Source organism: Mus musculus, chromosome 4 (assembly GCF_000001635.26).
Source record: "Mus musculus strain C57BL/6J chromosome 4, GRCm38.p6 C57BL/6J".
NCBI lineage: Eukaryota > Metazoa > Chordata > Mammalia > Rodentia > Muridae > Mus > Mus musculus.
Window position 1 is genome coordinate 84384437 of NC_000070.6, and position 19976 is coordinate 84404412.

General features: G+C 40.1%; 1 protein-coding gene across 20 annotated transcripts in view; it reads right to left on the reverse strand.

The window, feature by feature from the left end:
• Bnc2 (basonuclin 2) overlaps positions 1–19976 on the reverse strand; it is a 409226-nt gene that overhangs the window by 117633 nt on the left and 271617 nt on the right. For all 20 annotated transcript variants that reach the window (XM_017320205.2, XM_017320209.2, XM_017320204.2 and 17 more), the window contains one exon: positions 6453–6688. In XM_017320205.2, coding sequence (XP_017175694.1) covers positions 6453–6688 — 236 coding nt within the window. The remainder of the gene's footprint in view (positions 1–6452; positions 6689–19976) is intronic.

The window sequence follows — 19976 nt, forward strand, 5'->3', positions numbered from 1 at the left end:
TGAATCTACTTCTCATGGGGTAATATAAATGTGTTTGTTTGGTATTGACATTTCCTACCACACAAATACCAGAATGTGTTTCTTCTGCATAGGCCTTTGGCTAGGCAGCCTGGGAGCCTTGCCTTCTTCTGACCTGCGGAGGCACACTTGTATCTGTTGTTGTCTATTCCTACAAAATCAGAAGAAATGCTAAGGATCCTCTGACCAAATGCAATGACTGGCTACTGCATGAGTTCTGTAGTAAAATATCATGCTGGTCTAAGTTTAAGAATGTTTCTTTGTAATTGATATGCATTGAGTGAATGTGTAGTACTTACAATAATGGTAAGAAAGGCATTTAACAACTGACTGTATTTAAACTGTGGTATGAGCCTGAAGCGAACAGTTGTGAAATAAAAATAACACCAGAAAAAGAAGGGCTCTATTGGTTTAGCTAGTACTGGCAAAAACTGGATTTCATCTTATTCCTGTAGACAAAATATTACCCACACAGGCAGAACAGTAGGGATTTGCAGGCAGTGAAATCCTTCCTAAGAGGATCCTATGCTAAGTGTGTTCCAGAACTGAACTATTTGGATGAACTTGACAAAAAAGGTTAGGCATTAGCAAGGACTGGGGAAAGCTACTTACCTGTGTTTTCAAGTCGACTCCCTTAATATCCTCAGAAAGTCCTCAGAGCTTTTATTATGCTAATGTGTACCTTGAAATGCTCAGAGAGGGATCCAGCCTGTGTTTTCTCCCACTTTGAAAGCTAGACTTCTCAGACTGATGATGGCCTGAGAAGTGCTAGAACCATGTGGCCCAGGTTACTTGCAGTGTGCATCACTGAGCCTCTGACACCCTGGCTGCTGACATTCTGCTAATTACTCAGAAAGACTGAACTGGTTCTTAGAATTCTGGAAGGACTCGCTTCCAAGTGGGGAGTTTTCCAAAGGCAGGATGGAACATGCACCCAGGCATGTTAGCTACATGTTCCAGCTAAAGAGAGGCTATGTGAAAATTTTATTTTTAAATGACTACATTCAATGATGATAAGTCAGAGACAGAAAGGAAATGAGACTGGGACAAGAGTGCAGGCATAAGAGTGCAGGCCACTGTTTTTATTGATTGTGAATAAATGTGTCTCTAGAGGATGTCCTGAAGTAATAATAATTATTATTCTTTGATTGCAGAAAATATAGGCTCCTTTGAATTTATATTTTAGCATTTAAGTGACTATTTCCATCTTACTTTTCTGGAAAGCAATCCGGCTTTCCTTTCTGAATGAAGACTTTAGCAACTACGCCAGAGACCACTGGGATTTTCACGCCTAGGAGATGGCCCACCTTCTTACGTGGTTATGGTCCAATTTATGCTATTCATTTTACACTCAACTGGCTGGCTTACATATGCCACCCTAGTGAAAGGCTCTTTAACAGATCCCCGAAGCTTTTCAATGACTGTGTGGCTTTCTGTCATGTCCACTTTTCTCTGAACATCATATACAAATGATAGCTTTCTTGAATTCCGGATGACCTCTTCTTCCCCTGCAACCATACACTCCCGTTTTGAAAAACAGGTGACATATTCTCTTCCACTTTCAAAACTCTTGCTAAAGGTAGAAGTATCTGGATATACATAAAGAATGTAGGTTTGAGCCCAGAGGGACTTAGATTAATATCCTGGCTTGACCAGTTCAACTTACCGTACATCTTTATTTGCCCGGTAACACAATCTATAGCCAACTGCTAACCAAGTCAATATGTGGTAAGACTAACAGCCACCCTAACTTGCCTTGATAATTACTCTCCTTTAACTGACATAATATTCAATATACTGTTGTTGAGAGCAATAATGCTAAAATTGATGCCTTGAGGGCTACAAGACAATTGAGTTTTAGCCAGATAAAATGACTTGTACACTAATGGTGCATTATAGGCTTCCCCGGCTCTCAGATGAACAGTTTATAGTCTACCTGTACAAAAAAATGTTACATATAATTATTTTCAAAGTCATTTGTGCATACCTTATCATTACCACACATAAGTCTAAAGACTAGTCAGTAATCAAGAACAACCTTTAAAAGGGGGGATGTTTTCATAGCTCAACTTCTTTTGTCTTTTACAAAATGAATATTTTCTCAGAAAGTATTCTCTAATGTTTGTGCCCTGCAACCTTTTGCTTCTATTCTAACGCTAGAACTGTTTTACACAGAACAAGTATACGATAAATGTTAAACGACAGAAAGTGCCATTTAAAGAAAATCAATACTACATCAATTCTATCAATAAAAGAAGACAGAAACTAAGCTGAGAGTTCTTCTAGTATGCAAAATCTATAATTTTTCTGAAAATATCAATTCTAGACTCCTAGAAATAATAATTTAAAATTTGATATTTCACCACATTTACATTAATGAAAATTAACTATAATTATATTAAAATGGCAATATAATGTAGCATTTTTATGTAGCATTTCCCTTCCCAATAAGAGAATTTCTATATATTGGTTTGAGGCTTTTTGCTGTCTTCTACTTAGACACTTGTCTTGCAATCATATCTCATACAAAGTGAAATCTACAATATATTTGAAAGATGGATATTTCCTATCCTGTCGAGACATAATAAAATTTTGGGAAAATTAATACCTAAATAATTATTTTATATTTTTACGAAATCTCTGGTCAAATCAGAACAGTATAAAACAGCACTGTCATAAAGTTGTCTATTAATGTAGTGGTTATTCCTGGTTGTCAACTTGACTATATTTGGAATGAACTACAATCCAGAATTGGAAGGCTCACCAGTGACCCTTATCTGGAGGCTTGGAGATAGAAGTTTCTGATCTGGATCTTGGTATGGAGATCTTGAGCCATAGTGGCTATGGATTCCAGAAGATTAAATCTCTGAGTTCAAGGTCATCTCGGATTAAAGGTGTGGTGGAACACAGCTTTAATCTGGGCTACACCTTCTGCTGGAGACAATATAAGGACATTAGAAGAAGGGAGTCTAGCTCTTGCTCCTTCGCCTGCTTGCTGTGTGAGACTGAGTAACTGCTAGATCCTTGGACTTCCATTCACAGCTGCGACTGAACCATTGTTGGGAATTGGGCTGCCGACTGTAAGTCATCAATAAATTATTTTACTATATAGAGACTATCCGTAAGTTCTGTGACTCTAGAGAACCCTGACTAATACAGTCACTAAGTTAAGGGTATTTGTTATACTTTAACAAGAAAGGAAAAGTACAGAGGAAGTGGGTGAACAGGAATTTCGAATGCCAGACATCAGCAAGTAAAATTAACAGTTTGGAGGAGCAAGCGGGGCAAGGGGACACAGAGAGGATGACACTGTCAGGCAGAGATGACTCTTGAGAAGCCTGTCAGGGGATGGAGAGATGACTGAGCAATAGCAGCACCCACTGCTTTTACAGAGGACCAGTGGGCAGCTGTGACTCCAGATGCCAGAATCCATGGCTTCCATGACACCTAAGCTTAAAATGCACATAGGCACACATGTGTGTGTGCATGATTTTAAATTATATATTTAAAAAGTTTTAAGTCTTCGAAAGGGAAAGGGAAGGGGAAGAGAAAGAATGGCAAAGAGCTACCCCAATAAGTGACATGAGCATTTAGCTTTGTCCAAAGGGATTTCTCACCTCTATCTTGCCAGGCTGCCCACCTGCTGAGTTGGTGTGTCATGGGCCTTGGTACACAGCACTGCCAGGCTGCCCACCTACTGAGCTGCTGTCTTATGGACCTCGGGACAAAGCATGGTCCTGACTTTAGCTCATGACTTTATATCAAGGAACAGTTGACAATCTTGGCACCGTGCCTAATCCAAAGTTTCTGGTCGTCTCATGGGAGGAAGCTCAGGATAAGGTGGAGGCAAGGACTAGAAAGCTCTCCGCTCAGCTCTAAGCATCCACACCCCGCACTGAAGCAACCCCAAAGGACCCAGAAAGATTAGAATAGGTCCCTGTGATGGTTTGTATATCCTTGGACCAGAAAGTGGCACCATCTGAAGGTGTGGCCTTGTTGGAATAGGTGTGACCTGGTTGGAATGGGTATGTCACTGTGGGTGTGGGCATAAGATCCTCACCCTAGTTGCCTGGAAGTCAGTCTTCCACTAGCAGCCTTTGGATGAAGACATAGAACTCTCAGCTCCTCCTGCGCCATGCCTGCCTGGATACTGCCATGCTCCCACCTTGATGATAATGGACTGAACCTCTGAACCTGTAAGCCAGCCCCAAGTAAATGTTGTTTTTTTCATAAGACTTGCCTTGGTCATGGTGTCTGTTCACAGCAGTAAAACCCTAACTAAGACAATTAATTAACATCAACATGTGACAGGAATCACTACAGAGTGTTTATGATGGCAAACCAGTGTAGCCATGCACATATCTACTCGTTGGAAGTCATGGTGTTGAAACACAGTATTGATGGCAGCAGCAAGCATCACAGTGGAATCAGTGAAGATGCTATCTGAGAGGTTTGGTATAAAGGAAAACAGCTAAGCTAACAACTCTAGGGAGACCGGTGTGAGAGGGTTTTTGGTTGGTTAGTTTTATTTTGTTTCTTTCTTGTAGGGGGAAAAAAATCCAAAAAAAAAAAGATGTTAACAGTCACGTGGCAAGTGCTCCAGAGCGATCTGGTACTCCAAAGGTCTGGGAGCCAGGCTAAGCAGGGATGGGGAAAGTGGTCCCTCCTTGTCTTCATCCTGGATCACGCATCCCTTCATATTCCCTGGCTCTTATGACTCATCCACCCACTTACCTCACTGAAATAGTAGGACATGAGGCATGTGAGAGAAGATGTAGCATACTACTTAAAACTGTGGTGTTAAGAGAATGTCTCCTACGAGTTCATCCATTTAAACATGTGGGGTGCAGTTGGCAGTGCTGTCTAGGGAAGTTTTGGAAGTGTGGCCCTGTTGGGGAATGTCCACTCGAGGTAGGCTTCAAGAGTTTAAAGACTCCTGCCATTTCTGTTTGTGTTCTCTTTCTGTTTCATGTTTGTGTTTAAGACTTGACCATTCAGCTATTCATCCCTTCTGCCATGTGTTCTACCTGCTGTCTCTGCCTTTCAAGATGTGCATCCTCTGATATTATAAGCCAAGATAAAGCCTTCTGAAAGCTGCCTTGGTCATGGGGTTTTCCCACAGCCACAAAAAAGAAAGTAATATGAACTAAAAATGACGCATATAATTATTGTCACCCTCGGTTCATGTTCTGAGGGAAAAAACTTTCATACTTCTCAGGCTGAGGCTCGTACTACACTAAGAATTGTCCCATCATGGAAGAGACAGGCCTTTGCACTTCTTTTTCTACTTTTATTCACTATGCTACTGCTGGTAGCATACCATCTGTCACCGCTGGTGTGTAGAAGAGCCATGTAAAAGAATGGCATGGATTTGTATGTCCTCATCCCAGATTAAAACATGGGGATACAGGAGCATCCCCACTCAGTAGAGTCTCCGTATAATATGTGTATTCGGCAGCTGAGGATTTACATTTTACAGGGCATGGTTCAGATCATAAATATCAGTTATATCTAAGGTACTCCACAGGACTGGCACAGCCATAAACATTTTTCTTTCTAAGAGGTCAGCTCTGGAAATATCTCCATAGGAACCTTCAAAAAAGACTTAAGATTCTACCTTCCCCAACTGACATTTCCTTCAATATAGTCTTGCATCATCCAGATTTTGGATCCTGGGGTCTCTCAACATATTGTTCTCAACAGTTACCTCTCAAAGTTACAGGAAGACAGATAAGATATAAAAAAATAATATCAAAGGCAAAATGACATGGCATAGCACCAAAAAGGCAATGAGAGACAGGATGTTGATGATAGGGTGGAGGCTATACATTTCCCAGGTAATTCCAGAAGCCCCACCACATTAGCAGTGACACTGATACAAGGAGGGGCTCCAGGATATAGAACGGCCAAACCTACATTCACATGTACACTTTCCAGGGCTCCAAGCTCTGAAGCGACAGCATGAGCTTTCCCATGATATACAGAGATAGAGTTCATGTAGTTCTTCCCTTGGTTTGGGTGAAGATAAAATAAAGCTCGAGGGTTCACAGCATTCAAGGGGACCCTGTCTCCTGGGCATGAGAAATACCTTCATGAACCCAGATGGAGAGTCATGTCAGATTTTCAAAGCTCATTCCTCATCTCAAAGATAGTAAGGCTTACAGAGAGAAATGAGACAGCTCACTTGGAGGGAAAGAGTTGAATTCAAAGGTGTACATAAAGCAGCACTCATCAACCAACTACTTTTCCCTTCAACTACAAGCTCCAAAGGCCTGACAGTAGCCTACAGACAGCACGCTCCCTTTCCATCTCTGGGATCTGAGGAGAGCACACTCTCTGGCTGTGTGAGAGAAAGAAGCAAACCAGAGGTAGCCACAGTTCTCATTGAACCCACCAAGAGTTGGCCCAGATGCAGTGCTCAAATCCTTTCCTACCTGAAGGATGTATCCTCGGACATAGTCCCTCAGGGTCCAGCCCAAGCCATGTAGTATGTGCAGCACTTCCTCTTGCTTCAGGACACTGAAGAGCCGGTCTAGCAGTATCTTTAGCCGCACAGGCACTGCCTGCGTCCCGTAGAGCATCAGGCTGCTGATGTCAAACACCACGTTGGACTGCACAATCTCCACTTGAGTGGGGTGGTACAGGTGCTGTGTGCTGAGTTTATCCAAGGCTGTGGCCATTCCGCCGATGTCCCAGGGATAGGGTGGGATAAACAGACAGAAAGGACAAGAAAAAAATTAGAAACTTTATTGGACATTGTCCAGGCTCCATTTTGACAGCTTATGACCATAGATATTTAAGCAAGAGCTCTCACGTCCTGTCTTGGCATCCTAATGACTTAGGATTTATAAATCACAGACAATGTCAGATAAAATATTTGACTTATAGAAAGAAAGTCACTAAGGATTTTTTTCTTAGTGATTGTGGCTTTTTCTAAAAACATGACTAATTCATTTGCTAATTAAACGCTAGCTCAAGTTATCATAGTGCCTTCTATTCTTCTACACAAACACAGAAACCCAAATTCACACTGTAAAAACAGGCTCTACATTACCCTGTAAGCAAGGTATGCTGGCACATACCTATAATATCAGTACTGGTAGAGGAATGTGTCCTAGGCCAGCATTGACTATGTAGAGAGACTCACCTTTAAAACAGAAAAACCCTCGACTCTGCTAACACCCCTGGACTTCCTAACCGGTTGAAAGAAGGGGAAGAACATCTTTTAAATCATAGGGTAAAAGGCCTCATTCAAACCTGGAGAGGTGAAGACTGTGTACTTGTAATCTTAGTGCTCAGGGACTGATAAAGAGAATTCAAGCCCAGCCTGGGCTACACAGAAAAGTCATCAACAAAGACAACCACAATCATAACCTTATTCAGAAAGAATGAGGAAAGTTGACGCTTTGTGTGGAGGGCTGAAGATTACCACTCAAATTATCAAAGGGAGATTTTCCTGAAACTTTAGTTCTCCCAAGTTCTCTCCTGTTTGCCTGTGGGATTGTTGTTGTCTTCACCAGCTTGATGCCTGGAAGTTACTTAGTTACTTCTGTTCAGAGTTCTTCCAAGGGTGTCAGATGAAACTAAAAACAAATGACTACAACAGGGAGTTTCTGTGATTTTAGCTAATGGAATTATCTCCTGGAGAAAGCCGAGGATGGATGGGCAATTTTATAGTAAATACTTTGCACATTTCAGAACTGTCTTCTCCTCACCTCTACAAAATGCATCACTCCTCTAACACTAAAAGCCTTAAGATAAGATCATAAGGTTTATTCCCCATCCATATCTGAATTACTGGGAACCCAACAGCTTAGAGCACAAAGGATGAGGCCCAGGCTTCTCCACTGTCGATGAAGGTGATATAAGTCTCAGCCACCAGGCTTAGGAGATTCAGCAAAATTTAAGAGATGGTTCCAAAAAGGCTCCCAGAACTCCTCAAAAGGACGGAAAGGGTGTTGCAATTAACTGTCAGAACTATATACATATGCCCTAGAGAGAGAAAATGCAAACACTGTAAGCCAGGGAGATAGTCATTTAGCCTCCCAAGTCAGGCAAATAGGTTCAGACAATGTTCTGCCTGAAGTCATGGCCATATCTGAGAATACCCAAGGTTCCTGCAGACGCTAAGCTACTGAGCAGCCTGTATAAAATGCTTTCTCCCTAACACTTTACCCCACAGCAGTATTGCCAACAGCCTAAAGACAAGCTGAACAACCCCAATTCAAACATACCAACACTTCTACATACTAATGGAGAGATTCAAAAGAGCATGCACATGGAGGGTTTTTTTTTTCTTTTTTAGTATTTCTAATGTATTTTTTAGGGCTCCTCCTCCACTCTCATTTCTTCCTGACTTGAAGCCACCAGAGAGTTCATGTACTCTTGATAAATTGCTTTCTTACATCCACAGTGTAAAGGCCCTTATCATTTACCCGCTGGCTTCATTCAACACATTTACTCCCAGGAATACTTTGTCAAAGAGTTCGGGTTTCCCCATACTTCATTTCTTGCAGCTGATTTGTCTGATCTCTCCTATTCTGGTGGTTAAGTCAACTCTGAATAAATAGCTTTAAAAATTAATTTAACGTTTGGGAAAGATAAGGGTTTCACAAGCTTGCAGATTGAAGTCAGCTCTCACTCCACAGGGCATTTAGGCTGCGGAAGGCAGGAGAGGGGTGTTACTATCTTGTTCTTCAAACTCAGTCTGACTATGCAGCCTTGAGATGAGCAGCTGATCCACCTGGAGCCCCGAGTTAGACATGGGGAGAGGGGAAACCTGCTCCGCCTCCTCTTCACTTCCTCAGCCCTCTGAAAGCCCCACCAAACAAGCGCTCTGACCACAACAAATGAGCAGCTGAAAGGATCACAGAGAAACAGTAGGACACCGAATCCTGGATTGGATGCATGGGGTTTGGCAGTCTGCATGCCTGCAAAGTGAATGCAGACTCATGGTCAGATGTGCTCGGTAGCCGACAGGAAGTGCTATCCCATCTTCCGAGGCATTGAGAAGCTAAGAGTCTGGTGGTTTCAAAGAGAAAGAACCTGAGTGAGCAAAAGGTGGGAGGGGACGGGGGGTAACCGGAAAAGCCTGAGTAAAATATCTAATTCAAAATATTTCCCTCTAAACTCCTTTTATACCCAGACAGGAGATACAAGGACGTTTCCTGATGCTTATTTAATTAGTTTTTTTTTTTTTAACATTTATTTTTTTGTGAGTATGCACATCTACCACCATGCTCATGGAGTGGTCAGAATATGGCTAATAGGAGTTTTCTTCTACCAGGAAGGCCCTGAAGACTGGTCTAAGTTCATTATCAGGACTGGCGGCAAGCACGTTTACCGACGTAACTATCTCAATAGTCTATGATCATTCTATACAAACGTGTCATATATAAAGAAGTAAGAACAGTGTGACAAAGCATATGTACAACAGGGCTCGACAATGTATTCTACAAGGACGTGATATTTAGTAACTAGTTTGTAAGCTGCAACTTTTATTTAACAATTAGTCACTTATACATTAGAGTATGGAAGGGTGTGTGTGTGTGTGTGTGCCCCAGTAAAACTTTATTTACACAGATACGCATAGGGCCAGCTTCAGACCCTAGTGCAGAGGATGTTTGTACTAGTAAGTGCGAGTAAGTTAGTAGTAACAACAAAGTCCAAGTAGGCCACAAAGAAAAGACTCTCAAGAGTGTCAGAGATGAGCCATAGGTGAGGATGTGGAACGTAAACAGCGTGGCTTGAGGCCATGATTTCAGCCTGAATGCAACATCGAAGATAGATGGTAATCATCCTATGTTAATGACTGGCCTGGTATAGGCTCTACACTCTACCAGGGAAGTCTGTTTTACAGTTCCAGTCTGTAGGGAGTCATCAAAGAGTTTGCTCAGAGACAGCGTTTAAGTAGCCCTAGCCGCCTTGGAACCTTCTGTGTTAGGCCAAGCTGGTCTCCAGCTCTGAGATCTGCCTGTCTCTGACTCCTGAATTCTGGTATAAAAGTTTTACACAACCACACAACAGCTAGGTTAATAATTTTTGATAACATTTAGAGAAATAAAAATTAAGATGTCTTGTCTTTTAACTGACATAAAATGTGTGACCCAGAGCCGGGCTCTGCTGAATTCCAAGATCTGTCAAACTGTGGGAGGATTCAGGCCTAACTCCTGAATGGTCAGAGTCGTGAGGGAGGCCATCAAGGACAAGCCTGTCTGTCCTAGTCCCTGTCCACAACAAGGTGGAATGATGGATTGTAAGATCAGATTCTGGGTTTTAGTTACAACTAGTGGGAATCCTCTTTTTCTTTGAATTTGTGGCTGGCAAAAGTGCTAATAAATGGGAATCATATGAGTTGAATGAGTTGGACAATATCAGACTCTGTAAAAGACCGCTTGCTGGTATTAATGATACGCTTGAGACCACGAATGTATCATCCTTAAAACTTTTGGCTGCAAGAGTTCAATAATCAATCATCAATCAATCAATTACTTACTTTCTCTCAATCTCTATTTCTCTGTCTCTCAAGTAGAATCTTAAAATTAAGGTCAGAAATTCTGTTTCCAATCCATATCTCAATTACTGTTTGGAAATCCGGTCACTGATTCAACTACATTTTGGGGAACACCTCCAGGTAGATACCATGTAATTTCAAATTTACTGCCTGGTTCAACTAAAGGTATATCCCCCCCCAGTCCAAATAAAATTCATAATTACTGCCATGTCTGGAATGAGAAATGTTCTAAAGAAGTTCACCTTTTATAAATGCACAGAGTGATGTCTTCAACAATATTAGTAAAGAAAAATAATCATAGGAAAGACAAGCAAACAGGGAAACGGCCATTTAAGCACTTACTGAATGTCCTGTGTCATTCTAGGGATCATTTCATTTCATTTTAAAATTAGAAATACATCATGTTACAGTGATCATATCTCCTAAGATCACAGGCTCAATGGAATTTGGTTATCAACCAAAAGGAGCCATTCAGTAACTTCACCCAGGAAAACTCTGCTTCTAAATGTTCAGATAAACAGTCAATAAGAAGTGTGTAAGTCCTTATCATGTTGGACGCCCCTAACTTCCAGCAATCTGGGCTTTCTGCCCATCACTCTGCTGAAGCAAGCATTTCAAAGGTCACCAACACCTGCCGTACTGTGAAATCCAATAGATTTTTCATTCATTATTCTCCGTGATCTCTCTACTGCAGCTGACCTTATTGATCAAGACTCCTCCTAAAATGCTGTCCTTCATCCATGCACAGGTTCACATGCTCATCAGCACTTATTAACAGATCCCTGAGAAGGTGCTCTATGTAGATGAAAAGTAATTTATGTTGTAGCCTCTGCCTTCAAAGACAGAGAAATGCCGGAGCTGTAAATGCTACACGGGACTTGATTGGTGTTCTGTGGCACAGAGGAGAAAGAACGAGGCAGGGTCGTCTAAGTGACTTAGGATGCTAGCAGGTGAGTAACACAGGAAGATGGAGTCAAGGCAGAGGTTCTCGGTCATGGTGTGCACGGGAACCATGTAAGGGGCCTGTCAGCCCAGAGAATGGGGCCAGTTCTCCTAGACTCTCTTATTCAGTGTGACCAGGACTCTGCATTTCTATCAAGTTTTCACAAGATGCTGATGTTGCTGGCCAGGAGTCTACTCCAGCCCCCACTCCACCCCCAAAAGAGTGTGAGAGACCTGAGTAACCACAGAGGCAAAAGGGTGCAGATAGTTCTAAAAGGTCAAGTGAGAGGACTGTAAGGAGCTTTTATCCTAAAAAGCAAAGTCTATGGAATGTTCCTAAATTTTGTGGTCGATGTTTCTGTTAACAGGACACAGAAAACATTAAATGCTCTACAAACTGGAAATTTTTACTTTTATATATTAAAAATGATGAAAGCATAGAAGTTTAATTAAAGCAGCAGGGCTGTTTGTTTGTGTGCTTTTAGCATGGGAGGCATGATACACAGCTTCTGGGAATAACAGGAGCTAAAGGAACTAAGACAAGGCCAGCCATGGAGCTGCACGCACAGCCTTGGGAGGCACACAGGAGCAGGTTAAGTCTGAGGACTAATGTCAGGCGATTCTCACAAGTCTACACTGAAGAGTGTCCAGTAATGAGAAGTGACTCCAGACTTGCTGAGTATTAGGCTAAGTTCTTACTATCCTCAAGGCTTGCTTATTCTTAGAACAGGCCTTTAGGAGTACAGAAAAGCCCCTAACACATAAGTGGTGTTTACTCTCTAAATCCAGCTTAATTATGATTTTCAAAACACACTGGATAAAATCTGTAGACATAATTTTCACATAATTTCTTTCAGAAACTGTGATTACCACTCAATAAGGTAGTTATCGCCTATGCAATCAAATGACATAAAATACCTATTTCACAACCTCTGGCGTTCACACGCGCGCGTGTGCACACATACATACACACACACACATCACACAAACACACCCCAGATTGATTTCAATGATTACTATTCAGAGCTTATTTAATCTTATGAAGTTTACAGTATGTTCTTTTAGAGACTAGAGACTAATGACTGTATTTAGCCTATTAGTAAATGGCATGAAAATAAATAAATATAAATAAATGAACAAACAAAAATAATAACAACCCAAATGTTAATTTTTTTAGCAGCATACACCTCCTCTCATTATAAACATATTAACAGTTGTGACCATCATATATCCAGAACAGTGAACCAATGCCAGGTGTTTTAAGAGTTACATTGATAACAGTAGAAAACATCACAGAAACAGCAGGTAACATTTTTTTCTTCTAAGCACTATTTATTAATGGATAATCTGTGAAGAAACAACCTACAGTTTCATCTACTTCCCTGACAGATAATCCACTCTTTAGTTAATAAATCATGAACATTAATATTCATATCATTTTGATTTTATCTACATTAATGACTAAAACATTAAAAAATAAGATTTTACATTTATAGGTGTATGTTCTTAATTTTACTGTACCCACATGATAGGTTGAATGATAAGAGTCTTGCGATGAACTTTTATGGTAATGCTATCTGGGGAAAGACAGCTGGAACCAAAGATTAAAGTTCAGAACATTGCCTTGAAGCTGTGCTTTAGAGTGTAGACAGTAGCCGCTGCTTTCCGTATTCAGGAGAGAGTCGAAAGACCAGCTACATCACCATCACTGTTATCACTGATAACAGTGGCAAGGCGTATGGCAATGTCAAGACTGCTCTCGGGTCTCATCGTTTTTTCAGGTATACCACTCTGGCGGCTTGAAGAGCAGAGTGCTACCTTAACTCTGAGTGGAAAGGACAGAAAGAGGATCAAGCTGAGAAGCAGGGTAGGAAGATGTTTAGTGCAAAGATGAAGCAGAAGTACAGATGACTGGGACATTCTGATCTGCAGGGGAAATCTACCTAGAGGCAAAGAAAGCATCAGGTTTCCAGGGAAGTAGCCTTTCATGCTACTCTCATGTGTTAATCTGCCCCTAGGAATCCAGCTACTCTTGCACAATCCTGGACACCCCGCTCAATACTCTTAAAATATAAACACATAGCTGACCTGTATGGCTCAGATAGGACTGGGATATGTGGCCACCATCTTTCAAAGCCAACTTATTTGAATGTGCTATTTTTCTCTCAGGGATGCTCCTCTTTTAAAGGATGTAAATTAAAAAAGAAAGAAAAACAATAAAATTATCTATCATCCCACTAAGCAAAGCAAGGACTTGTGTCAGCCTCATCTTTCACTGGGTGGTTTTATACAGCTGAGATAATAATTGCAGATACCAGATTCTGTCCTGTTGAAACTGTTTTCCTCTCTTAACATTATCTCGCAAGAACATACAAAACCAGCTCTAATTACTTCTTGCTCTCTTGCATAATCAATCGCTTATTAGTCCCATTGCAGTTTGTCTTGGATCAATTCCTCCTTTCTAACCTAACTCCTACCACTTCAAAACAGGTGCTTAGACCCTCATGCCCTCACTGCGGCAATGGTTTTGACTAGGTTTTGGTGTTTCTCTTAACCTTGTCTAGTACAGTAGAGCCAAGTCACTTTCCCGAGAGACGTGATATGTCTCTGAAAGGTTTCTATTACTCTCCCAGCCTTTTCATACAACTCATCGCTTTACCACAATACACACTCATGCATGGGTATATATGTGCCATGCACACCCCCTACACACCTACACACACACACACACACACACACACACACACACACACATGATGCATATGTATACATTAAATAGAGTCAAATGACCTTGATTGGAGTTGTTTTTCTCTTTAGCATAGTAATTCTTTGACATGAAGCTCCTGTTTTAACCAAAGTGTGTTCTCGCTGATTTCCCAGAGCTTTAACATCTAGTCACTAAATGGGTGTTCCCAGGCCCATGTTAAGTTTTTAAGACAAAACAGAGATGATTCAGACCGACTTCTGGTTAATAAAGGACAGAAAAAGTCTTCAAAATATGCAAATAAACAGATAGTTGGGGATGGTAGTTCACACCTTTAATCCCAGCACACTCACTAGGCAGAGGCAGGTAGAGTTCAAGGCCACCATGATCTTCAAAGCCAAGTTTCAGGATAGCCAGGGCTACAGAGAAAATCCTTCTTGAACCTAACTCCCCTCAAACCCCAAACAAACAAAACAATCAAACATACAAATAAACATAAAATTGCAAACACACATTTATCATCCCAACATAATTTACAGGGGAATTGTGGGGATCAAGCAAAACCACCTCAGCTGGGGCGTGAAAGAAACCAAATCCTGAGAAGCTGCAGGTACAAGCAAGATTCCATTTGCATGGCTTCATTTTTCAGATTTATAATGTCAAAGCTGCCCTTAAATTATGTTCTTCTTTCTCATGAACACTTTCTTTCTTCCATACCAGCCATATGCTGCACTCTCAGAGGTCATAACACTTTTATGTGAAGCAGTAACAATACCTGACATGTAACACGTACTGCTGAACGGATCACCAGTTAACATAGGAAACACAGTTAGACGCCTTGCACTGAACTGGTGATAGTCTGAGGGCTCAACATTCTCATGGGGTCTGACCCAGACCCTTTCCTCAACCCCCTCCCCCTACTCTTCATCCCTCCACAGAATAATGAGATTGTGGGATCACTACAATTTAAAGGCTACAGTAGGGTACTATCTTGACAGGAATTCCAAGATTACTTACTGCCTTTTCTATCACTTCCAACATTTTTTTAGATATGGAAAAAAGTTATGGTTAATCAGTAAAACAGAAGAGCATATATATGGAGAAGGAACATTTATGGATGTGAAGAACAGAATCGTAGCCAAGATAACAGATAGAATTTTTGTAGATCGTTAATGAGATCTCAATGTAAGTTAGTGACACAGAATATATAATAAATATATAATAACATATACTTTTGACTATATCTATGGTGAGGTATTATCTAAAAATAATTATAATAATAATGATGATGATGATAGTATCTATTTCATTTTCAATTTTAAGTAACAAGAATTACTCCAGAAGCTTCAAATAAATTAAAATAGTTTTAAACTTATAATTCTGAAGACTCCACTTCCAAAATTTCTGTGAAGGTTACCGAAATCAGAACATACTCATATTCTTTTTTTTCCTTAATGTAGGAGTAGAAAAGTGCTTTTCACTGACCTTAGACAACTGGCTCTCAATGTCAGTTTATAACTCTTAGTTTCCCACAGCTTCTTAAAAACATGACTTTCTTTAAAAGTCAAATTCAAGTTACATTGGTGATTCGTGGAGGAATATGCTAGCTATAGGCACATGCCCAGTGGATCCCATCTAACAGTTGGGCAAGCACAGCAGTGTGGAGCTCACAGACATTGCATTTATTTATTCACTGAAATAAGGAGTGGGAAAAGTGGAAAGTGATTTTTGAAAACCACCCACTTTGCAGTATCAAACAATTAGAAATTAATATGAACAGTATGTAAATATTACTCCATTCATTTTAGTTTTGCCTTGGATATTTTAATGTTTTAAAATGTCTATTTGAAACAATTTTATAAGTTATAAAGAAAACCTCATTCTTTAAACAGTAGAATGCCAAGTGAGCTTTAAATTGTAAGGCTAGTTGGAGAAGTTCATGTCTATTCTCAACTGCCACTAGGAACCCAAATTATAGTAATGCCAAGTGGTCAGCTTTTAGAACATTTGGGCTGGGTATACTAGGCTAATTTTTAACAGATTTAATACTTAACACATGTGCTTGAATTTAAAAGAATATAGAACTTCTCCATGATGAATGTTAAACTTCTAAAATCAAGTTTTTAGTAACAGAATTTTGTTAGTGAAATATTTGAGGTCAGATTTTAAGGTTCTGATTACTTATAAATAGAATATTGTTATTGCTTCTACCTCAAATGTCTAGGCTGTAGCTTCTGAATTTATGGGGGTGAATTGCTCTTCATCCCTGCTAATATGACCAATAATTTCCTATTATGTCACACTTTATAATAAGCACACTATACCCAATATAACGATATGTCATTTCAATGGAGCTAGCCCATGAACTTCTACAGGTTTAATGGGATTTCACATATTTAGAATTTCATCATAAAAGGGCCCTTTGGAATCATTATAACATCAATCCTTTGCCATTATGAGACTCAGTTCTTTTACTAGAAAAGACCATCAGAGCTCAATGCAAAGACTTAACCTCCTCATAGACTGCAAGCCCGATCCTAATACAAGCTTCCCCACTAAGGGAGGACATTAATAAGGCGCAATGATGGCACATTAGAAACTTTTTAGTGAATCAGGAGATCATAAGACAGAAATAATTGTGATTAAGAGGAAACTCCTTATGACTTGAATAATATTTAGATCTGCGGATTTCATTCACTGCTTTTAGGTTAAAGAATTATGTAATTGGGAGCAAATTAGGTACAAAATAACTCCTGTTCTACTTAAGTCACAACTTCTCTCTGTTCTTGTCAAAGTTGAATTAATTAGGTGAGTTGATGCAAAGGAGAGAGAAGGCTTACTTGTTGAAATTATTTGAGAGGAAAGAAGAAAGAAAGCGATAGGTCTTTGAAAGAGCTGATCTCCCAGTCCCGTGATGACAACTTCACCCAGAGGTATAACGGGTTTCCTTCCTTTCTTGGACAGATAGTGTTGGTGGTTTTAGATTTAAAGACTCTATCAAGACTCCACAAACCCTTATTACACACACCACCTTATATACTGCACCTCAATGACCCCTTAATGGGTGAAGAATAGTCTATAAATATTCCCTTAATACGATACAAATATGGCTCTACACTGCAGGGAGGGATGTTAGACAAAGTAGTTCTAATAAGCCCCACCAGCCAGTGTATTTAATCGGCTTTGGTTGGCATTCAGCTCTCAGAATATGGGAACACATACCTAGAAACACCCACAATTAGTCTGCAGGAGACTCTGAGCAGCGCTGGAGACCATGCGGCTAATATTCCAAGCTGATTGGCATTTCTCCCCTGTGGCCTTATGCATAATAAAGTCTTCAGAACTGATGTTGGGAATTATTAATGTCTGACTGCAGCACCCATAAAAGTAGGCTGTCATTGTGTGGAGGTTCAGAAGCTCATGCTCCTGGCAGGCAGGCAGGCAGGCAGGCAGGCAGGCAGGCAGGCGGGCGCAATGCCGCTTCCCTTGTTCCCCACATGGCCCAAGTCTAGGGGCACAGATTTGCTTCTATGAAGGAGCTCTCCTCTGGGGTGCTTAAGAGAAGAGAAAAATTAATCTGCAGACTTGACAGTAGCTGTAGGAAGAGATTTGGTAATTACATTTCCTTACTGAAACCAGGTTTACAGGTTTATTTCCACTACTGTGGTTCTATCCAACGCTGAGTTGCCAAGACTAGCCTAAAGTTGGCTACATACACCCTACTCCATTCAGTTTTTGTATCAATGAATTAAATGTATGCCGGCTATAAAACATAACCCATTAAAATGTACCATGAAAATTTAAAAGTTGCTTGAGTGAGCTACATATCTTCTTATTAAAAACTAAAAAATTGAATTCTTGTATAAGCAAGCTATCTGCTTTATAGACTTAGTTTCCTTAAAGTAGCATGTATCTATACATTTCCACAAAGGAGATACTGAAACGCAGCGCATGCTTTAAAACTTTGACAGATACATTAAGGAAACATTTCAAGACTGAATGAAAGCAGTGGTATTGTAGGCCAGTGTCTCGTAGCAAACACCTAAAGAGAAATTATCCTATTCTAACTTCTTCAGTTTTTAAAAACATATGCATCAGCTTTATGTCATTGTTTGTTTTTGTTTTGTTTTTTATTTTCCCCCAGTCAGTCGGTCTGAAATCTTATTCTGAAGCTATCCTTAATCTTTCAGTTTTCTCCTACATTTAATTCCTTCAAACTCTGGGCTCCTCCCACAGACACTTCTGACACTAACGTTTGTTTTCTTCTGGATTGCTGGATTTGTGTAATGAACATATCAGTATCAAATGGCTTTGCCCCAATATAAAGATTTGCTCATAAAGAGGGCTAAGAAGGAAGTCTTAGGGCTTAGCAAAAATCTAAACTAACCAAGTATTAAATACATGACCAAAAAAATTCCCAACAGCCAGAACAATGTCTCGGTTGATGTTTCATTAAAACAACCAATATATAACTAACCGGGCAGGAAAACTGACTGCTGCTGCCCTGCCCTCCATTTGTGGGCTGCCTGACAGGGTGAGTTATCAATAAAGCTTAAAACCTTTCAGGGTTTAAGCAACTGGCAAAGTGAAACTGCAAGATACATCACCAGGGTTTCAGATTTTAGGAGGCAAGTTTTGAAGAATAAGAGTAACAAAGAAGCAAAAGGGCTATTGGTTGTTGTTCTGAGTTCTGTTTACTAATCTGATCATGATAACCACTCTAATTCCTAATTAGAAAAGTTCTATTAATCAGTACCAACAGACACAATAAAAAAAAATCAATGCAAATTGAGAAATGTAGCATTTGTTATTTCCTTTAGATATGACTGTGTTTAAAATCCCAGTAATAGAAAACACTTGCCAAATTCATTTAGTCTCTGACTGAGGCACACATATGTGATCTTCTAATTTACAGCTTGCACGTACAGATGTTCACACTTAGTAAAAGGGCTTCTTAATAGCTTTTTTTAATTAAAAGTGTGTTGATAATAGGTGTTTTAAACATATCCAAACAACACAGCTGAACTGACAAATGCCTGTCTTCATGCCTCACATTGTATCTCATTGTGGAAAGATTTTATGAGACAGAAAAGGTTCTGAGACTGAGTCGCAAGTATAGAGAATAAATGTTACCCCCAAAGCTTCCATATCACATCTTTCATTAATTTTTCTATGATCTTTTTCCAAGTAGAAAATGTTAGATTGCTACTAAGTTTACGTAGCCGAAAGCAGAACCACACAGCCGTTGCTTGCTGCCTGCGTTTTTTTTTTTCCTTCTGTAAAACTTTGAACCCCATCCAGCTTTGACACACTGCCTCTTCAGTTAATAACTATCAAGTTTCCCCTTGTCTCCTGTCTACATTTCTGTGAGGCAATTGCGCACTCAGCACCCCGAGATAATAACACACATCTATAAGATAAAAGCAATGGCATTAATGTAATTGTCTGCCTCTTTCTCTTTAGCCTAATCTTTTTTTTCCTTCAGTTTTGACTGCCTGTGTGACACCTGTTTTTGTCTCCTCTGATCCTACGACAGGTTTTCCGCTGACAAGGTTTTTGCCTGACAGAGATTCTGCAGACAAGAACGTAATAAAATATGAAGAACTGCTTGTCAGAGTTTCTGCCAATGCTCACATGAAATAGAGACAGAAAAAAAAAAAAAGACCCCTTTTCAGGGGCCCTGTGATGGTCGCGTTTGGCATGTCAGAAAAAGGCTCTCCCTAGCCAAGTTCTCCAAGCCAAACAGGTGTTTTCTTTTATGTTAGAACTTGATTTGTTTTTTAATTTTTACTGATAGTA